Source organism: Nomascus leucogenys, chromosome 17 (assembly GCF_006542625.1).
Source record: "Nomascus leucogenys isolate Asia chromosome 17, Asia_NLE_v1, whole genome shotgun sequence".
In the NCBI taxonomy this organism is placed as follows: Eukaryota; Metazoa; Chordata; class Mammalia; order Primates; family Hylobatidae; genus Nomascus; species Nomascus leucogenys.
Window position 1 is genome coordinate 68,932,912 of NC_044397.1, and position 21,396 is coordinate 68,954,307.

A 21,396-nucleotide genomic window follows, 5' to 3' on the forward strand; every position below is an offset into this window, starting at 1 on the left:
TGGAATTACAGGCGTGCGCTGCCACGCCCGGCTATTTTTGTGTATTTTTAGTAGAGGCAGGGTTTTGCCATGTTGGCCAGGCTGGCCTTGAACTCCTGACCTCAGGTAATCCACCCGCCTCGGCCTCCCAAAGTGCTGGGATTATAGACATGAGCCACCACACCCGGCCCTAAATTTTTTTTTTTACTACTTAAATTTAGTGGAAGTTAATAGTTCTGTGCTGTCAAGAGTAACTTAGTAGAGTTATTGGAAACCTCAGATATATTTAAAATAGAGGTTTCATTCTTATTTGGCAGTCATTTTGCCAAAATAGAGAAAAGGAAAGGACTGTGATTCTGACAGCCTCTTTTTCCCTACACCAGAGCAACATAGCACACAACACTCTATGGCATAGCAGTGCATTTGCATTTATAGACTTCATATTTTATTTATTTATTTATTTATGAGCCAGAGTCTTGCTCTGTTACCCAGGCTGGAGTGCAGTGATGCAGCCTTGGCTCACTGCTGTCTCCACCTCCCAGGTTCAAGCAATTCTCCTGCCTCAGCCTCCCAAATAGCTGGGAGTACAGGCACATGCTACCATGCCCAGCTAATTTTTGTACTTTTAGTAGAGACAGGGTTTCACCATGTTTGCCAGGCTGGTCTTGAACTCCTGACCTCAGGTGATCCCCCCACCTTGGCCTCCCAAATGCTGGGATTACAGGCGTGAGCTACCACACCCAGCCAGAGTTCAAATTTTAAAAGTAAGTACCTATGTGGACCAACTTCATTATGTTAGGAAATAAATTCTGATTTTCATCTGCCTTGGTTAGCAAACTATATAGTCATGGTATATAGGTTCACAAACTCAGATGCCTATAGGATCTGGGCAAAAATCGTAAATGAAACTGGCTGGGTACAGTAGTGAATTGGAAATCAGAGAGCAGTTATTTCGTTTGAGCCACAGTTTGGAACTAGTATCTGCGAGATTTTCAAGGGAAGGTAGAAACCTGAATTTTATATGAAGTCTTCCAGTTTGTAAACATTGATACCCAAGTCAGTTAAAACACAGGCTGAGGCTGGGCATGGTGGCTCATGGCTATAATCCCAGCACTTCGGGAGGCCGAGGTGGGTGGATTGCTTGAGGCCAGGAGTTTGGGACCAGCCTGGCTAGCATAGTGAAACCCTGTCTCTACTAAAAATACAAACATTAGCTGGGCATGCTGGCGCATGCCTGTAATCCCAGCTACTTCAGAGGCTGACATGAAGATTGAGAGAATTGCTTGAACCCAGGAAGTGGAGGTTGCAGTGAGCCAAGATCACAACATTGCACTACAGCCTGGGCGACAGAATGAGTCTCTGTCTCAAAAAAAAAAAAGAAAAGAAAAACACAGTCCGTCCAGGCCAATGAAGACCTCTCTGTGGGCCAAATTTTCCACTGGGATTGCCATTTTGCTACCTCTGATTCACCAGCTCTATTTAACATAGGCTCCATTTTATTAGAATCAATGATTAGTATGGCAAAGACTTAAATGTGATCCTCTGAAAACAGTCTTTTGATTTTAGCGTTTATAGTGTGAATGGAATAGGCAATTCATTGTTATATTAAAACACATACATAATAGGTACATATATAATATTACATTATTGTGCTTTAAAACAAGTCAAATGTTCATTTTTCTTTTTTGATAGAAAAAAAATTTAATTGGAAATATGTTGCCTTCACTAATAGGATGTCTTGACGTAAAATTTCTTTAAAGCTAAGTTATAATTGTACTAGTATTGAAATATTATTTTATCTTTGTAGATCTCAGGTTGTCAAAACAATGAAGGGGAGGAAAAAGTAAGCCTTCTTTAAATTATACCTTTTCCTAGGTGACATGATATTCTGTTTAGCAAATCACAAACCTTTCACAGATACGCTGAAGTTACAAGGTTTTTAAAATTTTGAGTTTAGTATGTTCCATAGTAGCTTTGTGTATTAGATCGGAGAACTGGGGTTATTTCTTAACCTAAATAGCAAGAAAGATTTTTTTACAGATCAGAGATGGAAACTCCCCAATCAGATTATATGTCCTTGGAAGAAGATATGACCTTGATGACTCATTGAAAGGCTTTGTTGATTTGCCTTTGAAAATTTGATTAACATGTACATTCTCAGGTTCTTACCTTAACAAAGTCTCTTCAACAAAACAGGTTGAATATCTGCTTTTCCCCTTGCAGGTGGTGAAAGAATAGTCTGCGGTATTAAGCCATTTATAAATATCTTATCCTGGTAGCAGTTACCCTCTTATTTTCCCACTCACCCTTTTATACATCCAGAATACCCCTAGCCCTGATAACACAGAAATTCGGCCGAGAATACAAGAGGGGTGTAAGGTGTGGGGTGGGTGTGTGGAGGCAAGCAGGGTCAGATAAGTTGCAGGTGACAACTTTGTCAGATAAGTTGCAGGTGACAATTTGCCTGGCCGTGTCATTCATTGAAGGCATAGTCAGTGTCTGAGATGTATTTATTTTCTAGGTTCTGCATAGGTAGAATATAATATTTTGAAATATTTTGGTTTGTTTCTTTTTATTACAATCTGGTTCTAGTCTGCAGTTCACGTTACAGAAAACTGGATTGTTGGCAAAAGTACTTTTGCTCCCTTCTCTCTCTCCCCTGCTCACCACACTGCTGTCAGTGTCTTCCTACGATGCAAATTTGATCATCCCACCTCTTCAAAAAAACGTCAGCGCTCCTCATAATTTAGGATAAAGTTCAAAATCTTTGTCATGGCCTGCAAGGCCTTATACCAAGGTCAACTGTATTCTCCCACAGCATCTCACGTAAATATCTGTCACAGCATTTATCCACTGTTACCATCCTTCAGTTTCTTGTTTGTCTTTACCCACAGACCAACCTCCTTGAGAGATGTGTGTTTTTCTTTGTTTTTCTCATTTCACCTATTCCCAGAATTAAGCGCAGTTCCTGGCACTGAATAAACAAGTTTCCCAGTGCCTGTCCATCCCGGGAACCCTGCAGTCTTGTCAAACCAAGCTCTATTTCACTTTCTTTAGTTTCTATATGCTTATGATGATATTAGCCCCTTTTGCATGGAATGTCCTCTATTTCCTCTAATCCCCTACTTCTATTTCCCATTTTTCAATGATCTCACAATACTTTATTTATAATTCCATCAAAGTATTACTACATTGGATCTGTTTATATGTCATCTCTGCCAGTCTAATGGTAGAACAGGGACTTAGATTCTAAAATATAAAACTGCATAAAAGTGACAGTGATTGGCACATAGAAGGTGAGGAATAGCTAGATAAATGAATGGTCCCTTTTGCTGGTATGTTAAAAATGTAGTGAAATACTTTATAAACAGTGGATCCAGATTTGTGACCCAGGGGTCAAGTTCAGCCTGCATATATGTTTTGTTTGGCCAGCACAGTGTTTTATAAAGCATTGGAATGTAAATATGCTCTTCTTTTGCCTCTTCCAGATGTCTTATAATCAGTAGCTTTACACAGTGATTGCTGCTTACAGCTGAAGGGATTTTAGTGTGTGACTACCACTGTCCCATTAGTTTGTGCCTACAATACCTTAAATGGAGGCCTAATGATCTGATTGAGTAATCACAAATCTTTATATACCTAATTTGCTACCAGGAAGCAATAACCAGCATTGAAAAACTCATTTAGTATCTTGCTTTTCATTCTGAGAAGCTTAAAAAGCCAGAATATGTATATGTGTGTATATATATCCCATGCTTATCCGAAGTAACCATTTTCGGACTGTTCTGAGGAACACCACCTAAGCAAAGGGAACCATACATGTTGGAAGACATAGAATATTATATTCATCTCCAACATTCACCACACATAGTATAATAAAAGCTTAGAAGAGTCTTTTGTTTAATATTTTCCAAACTAATTTGGCCTTGAAACCTTTTAAAAACAGTATCTTGTTGACCGCTTTCCCTCAAGAAAGTTTGGAAAACACTGGCTTAAAGAAAAGGACTGTCTGAGATCCTAGGGATTATTCTGTTTGCGGGGGAAAAGTTTTAGATTCTAGAATTTTCTGAAAAGGAGAGGAATGAAGGGAGAGTTGGAGTGGTATATTAACTAGTAAGGCAGGAAAAACATAACCTTCAGTAAAAAGTTGGAGGGCAAACCAATTACCTTAAATTTTGAAATTAAAACCCAGTGATCTTCTGTTAAAACTTAAGTACTTTCTACAGTCATATGGGAAATAAGCACATTCATAGACCCTCCATGCTTTCATTTTGTCTTCACAACTCTGTGAGGTAAATAGGGCAGAGATTTTAATCTCCCTTTTGCCAGTGAAGAACCTACACCTGAGAAAGGTACAAGGACAAACCTAAGAGCACACAGTCAGCAAATGGTGGGGCCCCAATGTAAAACCAGGTCTTCTGACTTCTAGTCTTTCCACAGCATCATCCTACCCCCTATCATATTGGTGTCCTCATTGTATGTAGTTTTTCACTGAGTGAAAACTGCAGTTGAGAAGGGAGATAGTTTTTTAGCACATGATTGACAGTCAGGTTTCCAGAATGCTAAACAGTAAACAAAATCAGCAAGTAAACCAAAAGTTTGTCATTAAACAAAATATTGAGATTTTTCAGAAATTTTATTATCTAAGACAGTGTTGAAAGTTTTATATAGAAAACATTTTTTTTCTGGATTAGTGATTTCAATGTTAAATTATGCTATTTGATTACTCTTCCCTTTAAAAAAATAGCTTTATTAAGATACAATTCACATGTCATACTAAAGTATGCAGTTTTCCTGCAATGTAAAACTAAACTAAAAAAATTTATAAACAATAAAATAGACCGGACACGGTGACTTAGGCCTGTAATGCTAGCACTTTGGGGGGCCAAGGCGGGTGGATCATGAGGTCAAGAGTTCGAGACCAGCCTGACCAACATGGTGAAACCCTGTCTCTACTAAAAATATAAAAATTAGCTGGGTGTGGTGGCGGGCACCTATAATCCTAGCTACTCAGGAGGCTGAGGCAGGAGAATCGCTTGAACCCAGGAGGTGGAGGTTACAGTAAGCCAAGATTGTGCCACTGCACTCCAGCCCGGACAACAGAGTGAGACTTTGTCTCAAAAAAGTAAAATAAAATAAATAAAAATAAACAGAGTACAGTTCAGTGGTTTTTAATATATTTTTAATATATTTAGTGCAACTATAACCACTAATTCTAGAACATTTCATCACCTCAAAAAGTAACACTGTACCCATTAGCAATCATTGCCCATCTCACCAACCTTCCAGCCCTAGGCAACCACCAGTCTACTTTCTGACTTTCTGGATTTGCCTGTTCTGGATATTCGATATAAATGGAATCATACAATACCCTGTGGTCCTTTGTGACTGGCTTCTTTCACTTATCATAATGTTTTCAAAGTTTATCCATGCTGTGTTCTAGCATGCATCAGCACTTTTTATTGCTGAATAATATTCCATGTATAGATATACTACATTCTTTATTTTTTATAATTTGATAGACATTTGGATTGTTTCTACTTTTTGGCTGTTAATGCTGTATGAACATTTGTATACACATTTTTTATGGACAAATGTTTTCAGTTATCTTGGGTCCACATCTAGTAGTGCACTTGTTAGTACATATAATTACTCTATGTTTAACCTTTTAAGGAACTGCCAGACTGTTTTTCAAAGTGATTATACCATTTTAGTTTCCCATCAGCAGCATGTGAGCATTCCAGTTTCTCCACATTCTCATCAACCCTTTTTTTTTTCTATAGACATCCCAGTGGGAATGAAGTGGTGTCTCATTGTGCTTTTGATCTGCAATTCCTTGATGGTTAATAATGGCCATTTGTATATCCTCTTTGGAAAATTGCCTATTTCAGATCCTTTGCCAATTTTTCAGTTGAGTTATTTGTTCTTATTATTGAATTGCAGGAGTTCTTTATATGTTTCAGATATCCGATATGAAATTTGCAAACATTTTCTCCCATTCTTCGGGTCACTTTTTATTTTTATGATAGTATCCTTGGAAGCACAATTTTGATGAAGTCCAGCTTGTCTTTTTGTTGTTTGTGTTTTTGGTGTCATATCTAAGATCCCATTGCCTAATCCAGGGTCATGAAGATGTATGCCTATGCTTGCTTCTAACAGTTTAATTGCTTTAGCTCTTAAGAGGTTAAGGTCTTGGATCCATTTTGAGTTAATTTTTATATGTGATATGGGATAGAGGTCCAACTCCATTCTTTTAAATGTGGATATCCAATTGTCCCAGCCCCATTGGTTGAAAAGAATTTGATTACATACTGTTCTAATTTTAATAGTGGAGAATAAAAGTGCTTCAGGATCCTGAGATGACAGATCTGTAATATGAATAATGGTGCTATTCTATTTTGTGTGGCATTGTAAGTGACATTCAGATGAGGAGAGAGGGAGGACCATTTCCTTCACGTGGAACAATTACTCATTTTGCTTTTATTTCCTCTTTGCTGTAGATTCTAGTTCTCTGAAAATCAATTCGTTTTTATGCCTATAAGATATGCAAAGCTTTATTTAAAATATTCTCTTCAACTGTATGCTTCTGGTGAAGAAAAATTTTTCTAAAATTTAAAAATATATTCTCATTCTATAAAGAGGGAAAGATTCAGAAATGATTGATTTGTGAATAGAGATAATAATTTAGTAAAAATATGGGGTTTTTTGTTCAATGTTTTTAAAAAGGCAAAAATGTATTTGATTGCTTGTTTCACATCAGTTTTAGCAAGAAGTGTTATCCTACCTGACAGTGTGTCTTGTGGAACTCAAGTGGATTCCGTTATACTATTTTCTAACATGGTAATGGAGGAGTTGGCCAAGTACATTTTAAGATGTACACAAAGGAAAGGTCCAAAGTCAGATTCATGCAGACTAGGAGGCTGAGACCTGGACAATAGGGATAGGTGTGTGTACATTAAGATGTTCTGGTTCTAGGAATTTTAAAACTGATTTATGAAAATTTGTAATGTTACATTGCTTTCTACTTATGTCGCTATTCTTAGAGTTGGAAGGAAGCAAAGAATATATTTGATATCTATGGGCAAATCTGGGCTAGATTTTTAGGGAAGTGGCTGTCTGTTCCATGAGTTAACCTCAAGAATGCAAAGTATACCAACTGTTTTCCTGCTAACAATCATCCCTACCTAAAAATCTATTATAGAAAAATATCAGTTGAATTTTTAAGATTTGAAAACAGTTTCATGTGTTTCTTTGTTAAATGCAAATACTCCAGAGAAGGGATATCAATGCCTACCTGGCAAGTGGGAAAAGGTAATTAGATAGTGAATAGCAAGGCCAGGAGATTCCAAAGTAGAAGGCACTTAACCATTTGTTTTTCCAGTTAGAAAAGTAGTTTATATTCAGTATAAAAACTTAGAAAAGTGTGGAGAATAAGAATCCCATAATTCTACCACCCACAGGTAACCACTATTGACCTTTGAGAGTATTTTTCTTTTCCCATGCTTAATGATCATAATTGTGGTCAATGCACTTTCACTTATCATAAACATTTTCTCATATCATTAAAAACCATCAACATTTTTTATGTCAGCATCAATTTCAGTGCCTGCATATTTTTCATATAATAGGTGTATAGTAATTAACTTGAATATTTAGATTGTTCCTTACTGGACTTTTTTATTTCATATAAACAGTTTTGTTAGTCATTTACTCCAGGGAGCTTTTTGCCTAGAGCCTGTGGGAACGAGGCTAGTTAGTGAGCTGTTCAGAGGAGAGCATTTCTTTTTCAGTGCAGGTTATTCTACACATCCTGATGTGTCTCAGAGTGCTTCTCTTCTTATTAACTTACCTAGAAATAATGGCATTTTTTAAGAAAATAGTTTTATTTATTTACAGACAATAAAATTTACTCATTTTAGGTATATATTGCGGTCACTCTCTTTCCCTGAACCCTGTCCCCAGGCAACCAATGATCTGAAGTGGCCATCTGATCAGTTTTACTCAGGTCTTTTTATCGCTAAGAAAAGTTGCCTTAATTTTGAGTATTTCTCTGAACGATTTATTTTAGTTTTCTTTTATTCATTTTTATAATTAACAGACTTAATATTAGCCATATGCATTTCACATGTCTCACCTTCTCTCTCATTTTGACCTTTTTTCTCTTTTCCTAAGATAATTTTTTATACTTCTTTAAACATTTTAATTTCTTTTCTTTCTTTTCTTTCTTCTTTCCTTCCTTCCTTCCTTCTTTACTTTCTTTCCTTCCTTCTCTTTTCTTTTTTTCTTTTCTTTCCTTCCTTCCTGCCTTCCTTCTTCTCTTCTTTCCTTCCTTTCCACCTCCCCTCTCCCTCTCCCTCTCCCTCTCCCTCTCCCTCTCCCTCTCCTTCCCTTTCCTTCCCTTCCCTCCCTTCCCTTCCCCTCTCCTCTCGCCTCCCCTCCCCCACCCTTCCCCTCCCCTCCTCTCTCCTCCCTTCCCCTCTGCTCCCCTCTCCTCTCCTCTCCTACAGGGTCTCATTATATTGACCAGGCTGGTCTTAAACTCAAACTCCTGGCCTCAAGTGGTCCTCCTACCTTGGCTTCCTAGAGTGCTGGGAGGCTTAAGCTATCATGCCTGGCCTCTAAGAAAATTTTTGAAGATTATTATTGGTTTTATTAATTTGTAAGATGAAGCTTTTACTTTCTAAAATTTTATTGGTTTCCTGCAGAATGTATTAGGTTGGACCATTTTAAATTATTCATATTTAATCATTTTGACCTACAAAGATGGCAGTGTCATCTGGTTTAACCTAATATTCTTTCAGAGGTATGTTCTTCATTTGCGTTTTCAGGGTAATGCTTCCCATTTCCTTGGAACGTCACAGTTCTCCACAGAGCTCATGTATCTTTGTAAAAATTACTTACCCATGGCTGGGCACGGTGGCTCACACCTATAATTGTAACACTTTGGGAGACCGAGGCAGGCGGATTGTCTGAGCTCAGGAGTTCGAGAACAGCCTGGGCAACATGGTGAAACTCTGTCTCTACTAAAATACAAAAAAATTAGATGGGCGTGGCAGCATGCGCCTGCGGTCTCAGCTACTCAGGAGGCTGAGGCAGGAGAATCGCTTGAACCTGGGAGGTGGAAGTTGCAGTGAGCCAAGATCACACCACTGCACTCCAGCCTGGGCTACAGAGGGAGACTGTTTCCAAAACAAACAAAAAAATTACTCATCCGTGATTAAGAAGCACCAGATCCAGGCTTAAGATTGGTCTGAAGACAGGTATAAGGAGTCATCTCTCTACTGGAGTCTTCAGAGTCTTGACTTCCTGAGAGTTGATTTCTGAAGCTTCCTGGTCCAGGCTCCTCAGCTTAGGGACCTGCTAAACGTTCATGTGGTGGTGTTCTGCAGTATTTTAGTGTGACTGCGAGAACAAGGGTGAAAGAGAGTTAAGACCAGCCTGACCAACATGGTAAAACCCCATCTCTACTAAAAATACAAAAATTAGCTGGGCATGGTGGCAGGTGCCTGTAATCCCAGCTACTTGGGAGGCTGAGGCAGGAGAATCGCTTGAACCTGGGAGGCAGACGTTGCAGTGAGCTGAGATCAAGCCATTGCACTCCCGCCTGGACAACAGGATGAGACTCCATCTCAGGAAAAAAAAAAAAAAAAAAGACCTATGTAGTGTTTTACAAACTATACTCCACGAAAACATTCTGTGTTTTAGTGCTTCCACAAACACTGAAATATTTTCTAACAGACAATTAAAGTTTAAGGGGGAGTTCTGTGAGATTTTGTCTGAAAAAAGTTCTGCTAAAAACAAAAGTTGAAAGCTAGTGTTTTAAGGAATCTAAGGTAAATTCTAGACCATTTTCCAGGAAATGCATATCTTAGTCCAAAAAATGCATTTGGGCTGCTGTAGCAAAATACCATAAACTGAGTAGCTTATGAATGACAGAATTTATTTCTCATGGTTCTGGTGCCTGAGAAGTCCAAAATCAAGGCACCATCAGATCTGGTGTCTGATGAGAACCCACTTTCTAGTTGATGGAAGGCACCTTAGAAGGCTGTGTGTCCTCACATGGTGGAAGGGGCTAGCTAGCTCTTTGGGGCCACTTTTATTTAGAGGCAGATGTTGCACAGGTCTTGTCTTGAACTCCTGGCCTCAGGTGATCATCCCACCTTGGTCTCTCAAGGTGCTGGGATTACAGGCATGAGCCACTGTAGTAAAAGAGCCCTGGGGCCTCTTTTATAAAGGCACTAATCACAATCATGAAGGTTCTACCCTAATGACCTAATCACTTTCCAAAGGCCCTACCTCCTAATACCCTCACCTTGGGGGTTAGGATTTCAAAATAAGAATGTGGGTGGGGCATAAATATTCAGATTATAGCAATGCAGAAAATGAAAACCTGCATTTCCCATGATGTTTTACAATCAGGAGTCTACCTTTGGCTATAGGACTTCAAGTAAAGGAACCATATATCCCGGAATGCAATCTATCACATCTCTTTTTTTCTTCTTATCCATTCTTTTTCTTTGGAGTTATATATTAGGAGATGTAGTTTTCTTATTAACATAAGTGATGATATAATGGAGAAGAGAGAGGTTTGACATGAAATTTATTGCCTCTAAAAGTATTACCCATGTGGATGTGTGTGAATGCCTGATTCTTCAAGTGGTGTAAACATTGATTCTCTGAACTCTAGGGGGAGCAGATAAACTACCTTTTTTCTCCCTTTTAAAATAAAATGACTTTTTACTTCTGATCATAGCACTAATATATTACATATTGTGAGGAATTTTAAAACTTCTGAAAAATACAAATAATAAACATCAGTGCAACCCATCTAATCATCTGATTCCCAGACATGAACTTCAGCCTTTCAGTATATTCCTCCAAGCTTCCTTGTGCCTTTTAAAGCTACTGTTTCCCTTTTCCAAAATTGGGATTAGACTCAAAATATCTGTGGCCTGCAGTTAAGAAGTTGTATAAGGAAGCAGAAATCATTGTAAAACAAAAATATTCACTGATGAAGTGATTGACTCATTGCCATTCAATGTGATTTCTTTCTTCAAGCTTGAACTTATTTCCACCAATTCAGCTACTGTCGCTATCTCTATGCTGTGGGATATTATAATGCAGATGCGGGGAGGTTACTTCTTAGGATCAGTGAAGGATGCTGCAGATCACTGACATGTCTGTCTGTGTTGGACCAGTTGAAAAACTGATGAAGAAAAGAATCAATAAAGATAATGAAAGGCTAGACATTCAGAGAAGAGTGATTGAATATAATGTAATATTTAAAGCTTAATATTAAGATTGCCTTTTAGGAACATTGATGTAGCTCCCATTAAGTGTTGACACTATGATGGTGCCATGCAAGTCAAGATGAAACAAAGGAGGTGATATGCTGTTATGTACCATTGTGATAGAAGAATTGCATTCCTTCAGCAAAGAAACAAACAAAAATCCCACTGCTTTTATTCATGCTTTGATTTAGTCATTCATTCTATGATCTGTGATAACAAGGAACACATGTATTTAAGTTTTTCATAATTCTCTAGACTTTTATATTTGCTACAAGAAATAACCAGATAACCACATTTTCCTACCGAGTAAGCATATGCCTTAGAAAAGCTATTATAATTTTATCTGAAATTAAGTACATGCTTTAAAAAACCTATAAGCAGGCCAAGCGCGGTGGCTCATGCCTATAATCCCAGCACTAACTTTAGGAGGCCGAGAGAGGCGGATCACTTGAGGCCAGGAGTTGGAGACCAGCCTGGCCAACATGGTGAAACCTCGTCTCTACTAAAAAATACAAAAATTAGCTGGGCATGATGGCAGATGCCTGTAATCCCAGCTACTCAGGAGGCTGAGGCAGGAGAATCACTCAGGAATTTGAGAACAACCTGGTCAACACCTGAAAGGTGGAGGCTGCAGTGAGCCGAGATCACGCCACTGCACCTCAGCCTGGCAACAGAGCGAGACTCCATTTCAAGAAAAAAAAAAAAAAGATCCATAAGCAGAAATCATAATATTTCTTAGAGATAATTTTTAACCATTTTTAAGTCTTCACAGTTCAGTATATTAATACAAGGTACCACTTCTCTTCTGCAGTTCTTCAGGCCACATTTGTCACATTCTTCTCACTCTTTGATACATGGATAACTGAGACTATTAGGTTAGTGTATGCAAAGTATCTGCTAATCTGTTAAAACGGGTTTTTAATTATATGCTAATTTGTGCTTTTAATTGTCTTAGTTGTCATATGAATTAATCAGCTTCTGGAGCACTTGTATTTGCCCTTCTCTGAAATCCCTCTCACATTTTACATGCACTTGAATCACCTGGGGATCTTGTTAAAATGCAGGTTCTGAATCAAGAGGCATGAAGGTGGTAAGGGGCCAAAATTCCGCCTTTGGCACCAGTTCCCATGCCACGCTAGTGCTGCTGGCCTTCAGACTATACTTTGAATAGCAAGGCTTTCAGTAACAGTTTTGGGACCAGAAGCCAGGCAAAGCCTATTGAAGCCATTTCTTATTATGATAACTTAATGATACATGCCTAGTTTATTAGTAATGTATATTTTTCAATTAGTGATATATGTGTTGAATTATGACTTGCAGTATGTAAGCTTTTTTGTAATTTTTGTGTCAGGCATGTTATCTACAGTGGTGTTATTTATAGAGAATGGTGTTGACAAACTCTGTAAAAATACTTAAAAAAAGGTTTATTCTAAGACAAATATAAAGGACCATGGCCTGAGACATAGTCTCAAGAGGTCCTGAGAAAATGTGTCCACAGTGGTTGGGTTACAGCTTGGTTTTATACATTTTAGGGAAACATCTTATGTCTCAATCAATACATGTGAGGAATGCATTGGTTTGGTCTAAAAAGATAGGACAACTCAAAGAGGGGGCTTACAGGATATAGGTGGATTCAGATTTTCTGATTGGCAGTTGACTGAAAGAGTTATCTGAAAACCTGGAATCAATAGAAAGGAGTGTTTGGTTTAAGTTAAGGGAGTCTAGAGACCAAGGTTCTTATTACATAGATGAATGTATGTATTAGAGATAATAGATGACAAATGTTTCTTATTCAACCCTTTTAAACGTATAATCCTAGCATTTTGGGAGGCTGAGATGGGAGGATCACTTGACCTTGAGTTCAAGACTAGCTTGGGCAACATAGTGAGACCTTGTCTCTATTTTTTTTTTTAATTAAAAATAAAAATAAAAGGTGCTAGAGACTGGGCATGGTGACTCATACCTGTAATCCCAGCACTTTGGGAGGTGGAGGTGGGAGGATCATTTGAGGCCAGGAATTGACCAGCCTGGGTAACACAGCAAGACTGTCTCTACAAAAAATTTTAAAAATTAGCCAGCATGGTGGTGTATGTCTGTTGTCCCAGCTACTCAGGAGACTGAGATGGGAGGATCCCTTGAGGCCAGGAGGTTGAGTCTACAGTGAGCCATAATCACGCTACTGTGTTCCGACCTGGGTGACAGAGCAAGATACTGTATCCAGAGAAACAAAAATAAATACATTAAAAAGGTGCTAGACTCTCAGTTAATGTCTTCAGAACTGGGAGGGCCTGGAAAGGGAAAGATCTAGTTATGTTATAGAGATTCAACAGATGCAGAATTTACCCCCACAAAAGAGCTTTGCAGGGCCATTTCAAAATATGGCAAAGAAACATATTTTGGGGTAAAATATTTTTATTTCCCTTATCAGTCTTGTGATGTTATGCCAGAGTCAGGTTGGAAAGTAAGCCACACTATATAGGGTTAAATAAGACTCATCTTATGAGATTTTATGGTTTAAAGGGCATGAGCCTGCAGGCCCTTTAGATAGGAATTTGGGCATGAGAGGAAAACAAAGATCAGAGTTTAGTCCTCAGTGGTAACATACCGATGATGATACAATAGATAATATGTATTGACTACTTATTATGTCACAGACACCATGTTTTACAAAGGTTAACTAAATTTTCTCAATAAAACCATGAAGTAGATGTTATTATTGTTATCCTCATTTACAAATGAGGAGGCTGAGGCCAGTCAGAAGGTAGTGAGTTATCTCAATTGATTGTTCACATCAGTTACAGGTCAAACTCCTTGTTCTACTCTTTTCCCTTTTCTCACTGCTGCACTGGACTAGTCTAATAATAATAATAATAATAATAATAATAATAATAATCAGTAATAAACAAGTTTAGTGACTTGCTCATGATAGCACAGCCAGAAGAGGACAGAGCCATGGCATCAACTCCAGAGCTTGTACATGTAATCTCTTTACTAGTCTGACAGTTCAGAAACTACAGACTTTATATGACATGTATATGAATTCCCTAGGTTCTTACACAATTCATGTAAGATAGAGTTGAATTTTTTAGCTTTTTTTCCCAAAAGGCCTTTGAAAAGCAATTTTCTTTTTCCTCAGGTGTTCCTTTCTATGACTTTCCCATAGATACTGATAATTTGTGATTCCTTACCAGTTATTTTTAGTTCTCCATTCTGCATATGTGTGTTAATTTGTGCATATGTGAAAAAATATCTCAACTTTCTTATTCCTTTGCTGTAAAAATTTATGAAGAATGAAAAGTAGATAATATCCTGCCTTGACTGAAAGATAAAGGTATTTTTATTAATGTTGAGAATTTGTTTTCTGCCAAAGAGTAGCCCAGGAAAATAGATAGATTGTTGCAGAAGACTGATCGCTTTTTTTTTTTTTTTTGAGATGGAGTTTCGCTCTTGTTGCCCAGGCTGGAGTGCAGTGGCGCGATCTTGGCTCACCACCACCTCCGCCTCCTGGGTTGTACAAGGATTCTTCTGCTTCAGCCTCCCAAGTAGCTGGGATTACAAGCATGTGCCACCATGTCTGGCTATTTTTTTCTATTTTTAGTAAAGACAGGGTTTCACCATGTGGACCAGGCTGGTCTCGAGCTCCTGGCCTCAAGTGATCCACCTGCCTCAGCCTTCCAAAGTGCTGGGATTACAGGCATGAGCCACCGTGCCTGGCCGATTCTTTAAAAAAAATTTTTTTTAATTTTTATTTCAATAGTTTTTGGTGTCAGACTGATTGATTCTTATGTGTGTTCTTAAAATTTTGAAATTTTTTTTTCCTTCAAAGGGCAATGGTAATCTATTGACTTGCGTGGAGACATACCTTCCACTCTGAGTTCTCCTGCCAAACCACCAAATTATCTTAGAGAAGCCGGGGAGCCCTTCTCCCCAGCTTCTCGGCATATCAGATGTTAGCACTTGAGATACGCAGTTCTTGAGCCCTCTGTCAGCACGTTAAGGAGAAACGAACACAGGGGAAGAGTTCGTATTGCTAAAGTGTACAGGCATTTGTAAAATTTGCGAAAATGAGTGGAAGTTGTTTAGAATTAGAAAAGTTTGGCACTTCAGTTGCAGTTTAATTTGGAAATCAATAAACCTAGAATAGGTCACAATAAATAACATAGCTTATGACATCTCAAAGTAATATGAGGCTGTTTACTTTCATTATCTCTCTTTCTTTTACAGTCTATCAATATTATGGAACTGACTTTACAGAAATACGGAAGTTATGAAAAATTTGAACAAGCCACTGGTGGTAGCTTGCTCTCTAAAACTCGAATCTGGAGTCATGTTAGGAAGTACATGATGAAGGAAGGCTGCCTAGGGGAGGTATGAATTGCGAGTGAACACAAGGAGTTACTGCCGGTGACAGTCGTAGTTTATTTTATTTTATTTATTTTATTTTTTGAGATGGAGTCTCGCTCTGTCGCCCAGACTGGAGTACAGTGGTGAATCTCGGCTCACTGCAACCTCTGCCTCCCGGGGTCAAGTGATTCTCCTGCCTCAGCCTCCCTAGTAGCTGGGATTACAAGCACCAGCCACCACACCCAGCTAATTTTTGTATTTTTAGTAGAGACAGTGTTTTTGCCATATTGGCCAGGCTGGTCTCGAACTCCTGACCTCAGGTCATCCGCCTGCTTTGGCCTCCCAGAGTGCTGGGATTAAAGGCATGAGCCACTGTGCCCAGCCTAGTCGTAGTTCTTTTCTGTAGATTTTGTTTTCCCAACTATTTTACTCATTAAATTAGTCGCCCAGATTTCTTACTCAATACTATAAGTCTTAAGTTCCTGTTGCATTGAATTGTTTTGATGTGTTCAGTGCCTTTTTGTTTTTCTTCTTACTGCCATTTCTATATAACTTGTGGGATTAGATGAATTACTTTATGAAAATTGCTAATGAAGAGATTTGCCCCAGAAGCCTCTCTTATTAGTCTTCGTAGTGGTCAGTCTCAAAGCCTTGGCGCTGGCAACGAGCTGGATTCTGGCATCTGTATCTTCTTCTGCATCAGTTTAGCCAGGGAGCATATTTACGACACTTAAAATTTACAGTTTTAAGTCCTTGGTGTCTTCCTCAGCACAGCCATCTACTTTCCCTTAAACTGATGGAAGGTTCTTGAGCTCCCAAAGGGTCAAAATTAGAAGGGTCCACAGGTGATTTGGCTGCACATTCCATCTTGGTTTCTGGGAGATTTAAGGTGGTTATAAACAAAAAACAGTGTTAATTTATAGGCCCATTGTTTTCTGTGAAAGCTTCTCCCCTTACCTTTATGTTTTGTCTTATGTCTGTGTACTTTTTCTCTTGCCCCTTATTAGATTGTAGTTCATCTCACTGAGGACCTGCTTTCCCGAGCGTCAATGACTGTAGTAAATGGATGTCCGACTCTGACCATCAATGTGTCTACTGCACGTGAGCATTGGCTGGAGGGAATGCTGAGGCATGAAATAGGTAGGTGCTATCCTTTCCATTTGTTTATTTGTAATATCAGGAATTAGCTCTAAAGAAATATTCTTTTAGAATGGGTTTTTTCTTAGTAGTATTTATTTTATTTTCTTAGTAGAAGAAAATTTAGCAAGAAGTCATGAGCTTCACTTGGACTGAAGCTAATGTATTTATGTCTCATTTCAAATTAGATTTTTTAAGGGAAGTTTTTAGGTGTATTGAACCAGGAAAGTCATTTAACTGCTCTGGATTTCCCCTACATTAAACTGAGGGGGTCGAATTAAGGTATCTTTGAGGTTCTTTTCAAATATCAAGTCTGTGATTCTTCTCTTTAAAAAAGTAAATTGTTATAAAGGTTATACCTCCTCTCTTGAGACATGTGATCCTTTTGAAGGCAGTGTACTCCTTCACACCCAAGAGATGTTAGGATCCGGTCATTTTCTACTTTGTTTTGATTTGTAGGCACACATTAATTTGGTTTTAGAATTTATTTTATTTTATTTTTTTTGAGATGGGATCTGGGTCTATCGCCCAGTCTTGGGCACAGTGGCAGGATCTCAGCTCACTGCAACCTCTGCCTCCAGGCTTAAGTGATCCTCTTCACCCCAGCCTCCTGAGTAGCTGGGACCCCAGGTACACACCACCACACCCGGCTAATTTTTTGTATTTCTGGTAGACATGTTTCACCATGTTTCCCAGGCTGGTCTCCAACTCCTGAACTCAAGTGATCCGCCTGCCTCGGCCTTCCAAAGTGCTGGGATTACAGGCATGAGCCACCGCGCCCGGCTGGTTTTAGAATTGTTGATGGAATCTAACTTTGGGGGAAGAATTAAAACAAGAATGGCATTTCTTCTTATTCATGTAACTTTTCTTCTCCATAGGTACACATTATTTTCGAGGTATTAACAACCTCCAGCAGCCATGGAACAGTTGGACTGGACGTAAAAAACATGAGCTAAAGCCAAATAATCCCACAGAGGAAGGACTAGCAAGCATTCACAGTGTTCTGTTTAGAAAAGACCCTTTTTTATGGAGGGCTGCCCTCCTCTACTACACTGTTTATCAAGCCAGCCAAATGTCTTTTTGTGAACTCTTCAAAGATATTGGCAGGTTTGTCAAGGACCCCAATACAAGATGGGATTATTGTGTACGGGCCAAGAGGGGATGGACTGATACTTCCCAACCAGGTGGGTGTCCCTTAACTGTAGGTTTTCTGACTTACTGACTAGTTGTCTAGTGATTTTGTTTATATCCTAATCCCTGAATCACAAAATTCACTTACTTAAAAAATTAAACCTTTGTTACCTGAGGTCAGAACTGGTTTTCCCAAACCACATTTTCTTAGCATTATTTTTACCCAGCTCAATTTTGAAAAATCTCAGACCTATAGAATATGGAAAGAATGTTAGAATGAACACCCATCTACCCTTCATCTGGATTCACTTATTGTTAACATTTTTTTTCTTTTTTTTCTTTTTTTGCTTTCTCTGTCTTTGACTTTTTAAAAACAGCTATACTGAGATATAATTCACATGCCATACAATTTACCCATTTAAAATGTGGAGTTCAGTGATTTTTAGAATATTCAGAGTTGTGCAACCATCACCATTGTCTAATTCCAGAATGTTTTCATTACCTCAAAAGAAACCCATACCCATTAGCATTCATTCCGCATTTCCTCCCCTCTCTCCCTCTCTAGGCAACTGCTTTTGGTGTTCTTTTCATCTCTAGATTTACCTATTTTGAACATTTCATATAAATAGAATTATCTAATATGTGATTTTTTTGTGGTGGGCTTCTTTCAGTTAGCATGATGTTTTCAAAATTCATTCATGTTGTAGCATGTATCAATATTTTGATCATTTTATTGCTGTGAGGCAGTCTGTCCCTTAGCAAAGCTCGAGCACTGTGCTGGGAGATCCACTGCTGTCTTCAGAGCCGGCAGGCAGGAACGTTTAAGTCTGCTGAAGTTGCGCCCACTGCTGCCCCTTCCCCCAGGTGCTCTGTCTCAGGGAGATGGGAGTTTTATAAGCCCCTTAGTGGGGCTGCTGCTTTTCTTTCAGAGATGCCCTGCCCAGAGAGGCAGAATCTAGAGAGGCAGTCTCTACTTTTTTTTTTGAGATGGAGTATCACTCTTGTCACCCAGGCTGGAGTACAATGGTGCGATCTCGGCTCACCGCAACCTCTGCCTTCTGGGTTCAGGTGATTCTCCTGCCTCAGCCTCCCAAGTAGCTGAGACTGAAGGCATGCACCAATATGCCCAGCTAATTTTGTATTTTTAGTAGGGACGGGATTTCACCCTGTTGGCCAGGCTGGTCTTGAACTCCTGATTTCAGGTGATCCAACCGCCTCAGCCTCCCAAAGTGCTGGGACTACAGGCATGAGCCACCATGCCCAGCCTAAGAGTGTTTTTAAACTATTTATTTGGAGCTTGGTAAATACTTACTCAAATTAGTGATGGTTATGTTGCTAGCACAGCCCACATTAACATTTCATACTAGTGTCGTAATCCTATGACAGCGTAGTGCCTTAGAGCCAGAAGCAGGTAAGATAGGAAGCAGGAAAGAGAAGGACATCTCTCTTCTGTCTTTCATGTGTGCATAGCCAATTCCAGGCGGAATTTCAGATAAGCAACGTGTCTGCCATTTCTTAGAATACTCTTCTCAATACTCTTAGAAGAAAATTTGTTGATATACTGAACTAACCTGAAATTCAAAATGACTTTTAAACAAATGTTTCTTAATTTGTACTCTTTTTTTCAAGGGCATTTTTGAGTGTTCTTTTTAGATTCCTTTGCCTGGATTTTAGTACTCTGTACCCAGATGCATAGGGCTTCCATGTTGCCTTTGATACCCACCCCGTGGAGGCTTACCATTTTTAGACTAGTCCCTTTTTTCTTTTTTTCACATACTTTTGTGTTTTTCATGTTTTATTATGGAAAATTTCAAGTGTATACAAAAGAATGATTAATATGCTGAATTCCAGTAATACATTACCTGATCATAGCTATTATCAACATTTTCTAACTGTGGTTCATCTATTCTTCCAAATTTGTTTTCTTATTTTAAAGCCAATTCCAACATCGTGTCCCTTTACGCATAAATATTTCAATGTGCATCTCTGATTAGGAGAACTTTTTAAATCATCCTCATGCTATTAGCATACCTAACCAAGTTAACAATAATTCCTTAATATATGACTCCATGTGGTAGAATTTTAATTAATTTAATAGAGCAAAATTTTTTTTTAAATTACACAAATTATGTCAAGATGGGAAAAAGGTTTACTGTGTAAACAGAACATCCTTTTCTAACTAGGTTCAGATTCATGAAATATTCTACTTTTCATGTCTTTATCCATTTTTTCTATTTTTTAAACCTACATGCTTTCCAAAATCTAGTTCTAGTTGCTTACGTAGAGAGGAACTGATGTCAAAATTTATGCTTTAAAACCATAGTTTATTTTTGTTTAATGGAGGGGAAGGATTATTAATATTCTAAATTCCAGGAGTTTCTAAAATCCTGCATCTCTCCACTACCTTTATTGAGATGTACCTGCTTTAAAATTATCCTGCTCAGGCCTCCCCACTCAGATGCCTTCAGTGCACAATGGGAGTTACGACTGAATCGTGGGAGTAGGGGAAGGTGGGATAATCATAAGACTCATATATTTAAAATTACCAGTCTCTATAGTGAGGAAAGAATTGTTATTTTAATAATGGTGAGGATGTGTGAGGAGAAGGAATTCTTTTTTTTTTTTTTTATTATACTTTAGGTTTTAGGGTACATGTGCACAATGTGCAGGTTTGTTACATATGTATCCATGTGCCATGTTGATTTCCTGCACCCATTAACTCGTCATTTAGCATTAGGTGTATCTCCTAATGCTGTCCCTCCCCACTTCCCCAACCCCACAACAGTCCCCGGAGTGTGATGTTCCCCTTCCTGTGTCCATGAGTTCTCATTGTTCAATTCCCACCTATGAGTGAGAACATGCGGTGTTTGGTTTTTTGTCCTTGTGATAGTTTACTGAGAATGATGGTTTCCAGTTTCATCCATGTCCCTACAAAGGACATGAACTCATCATTTTTTATGGCTGCATAGTATTCCATGGTGTATATGTGCCACATTTTCTTAATCCAGTCTGTCGTTGTTGGACATTTGGGTTGGTTCCAACTCTTTGCTATTGTGAATAGTGCCGCAATAAACATACGTGTGCATGTGTCTTTATAGCAGCATGATTTATAGTCCTTTGGGTATATACCCAGTAATGGGATGGCTGGGTCAAATGGTATTTCTAGTTCTAGATCCCTGAGGAATTGCCACACTGACTTCCACAATGGTTGAACTAGTTTACAGTCCCACCAACAGTGTAAAAGTGTTCCTATTTCTCCACATCCTCTCCAGCACCTGTTGTTTCCTGATTTTTTAATGATGGCCATTCTAACTGGTGTGAGATGGTATCTCACTGTGGTTTTGATTTGCATTTCTCTGATGGCCAGTGATGATGAGCATTTCTTCATGTGTTTTTTGGCTGCATAAATGTCTTCTTTTGAGAAGTGTCTGTTCATGTCCTTTGCCCACTTTTTGATGGGGTTGTTTGTTTTTTTCTTGTAAATTTGTTTGAGTTCATTGTAGATTCTGGATAT

The 21,396-nt window shown here is 38.6% G+C and overlaps 1 protein-coding gene across 5 annotated transcripts in view; it reads left to right on the plus strand.

Moving 5' to 3' along the window:
* KIAA0895 (KIAA0895 ortholog) overlaps positions 1-21,396 on the plus strand; it is a 44,760-nt gene that overhangs the window by 15,213 nt on the left and 8,151 nt on the right. For 3 of the 5 annotated variants that reach the window (XM_003268931.4, XM_030795715.1, XM_030795714.1), the window contains 3 exons: positions 15,495-15,638; positions 16,622-16,754; positions 17,630-17,935. In XM_003268931.4, the coding sequence (XP_003268979.1) occupies positions 15,495-15,638; positions 16,622-16,754; positions 17,630-17,935 (583 nt within the window). Of the gene's footprint in view, positions 1-11,978; positions 12,146-15,494; positions 15,639-16,621; positions 16,755-17,629; positions 17,936-21,396 lie in introns of those variants that run through there. The other 2 variants (XM_030795716.1, XM_012496914.2) reach the window with 2 other exon arrangements.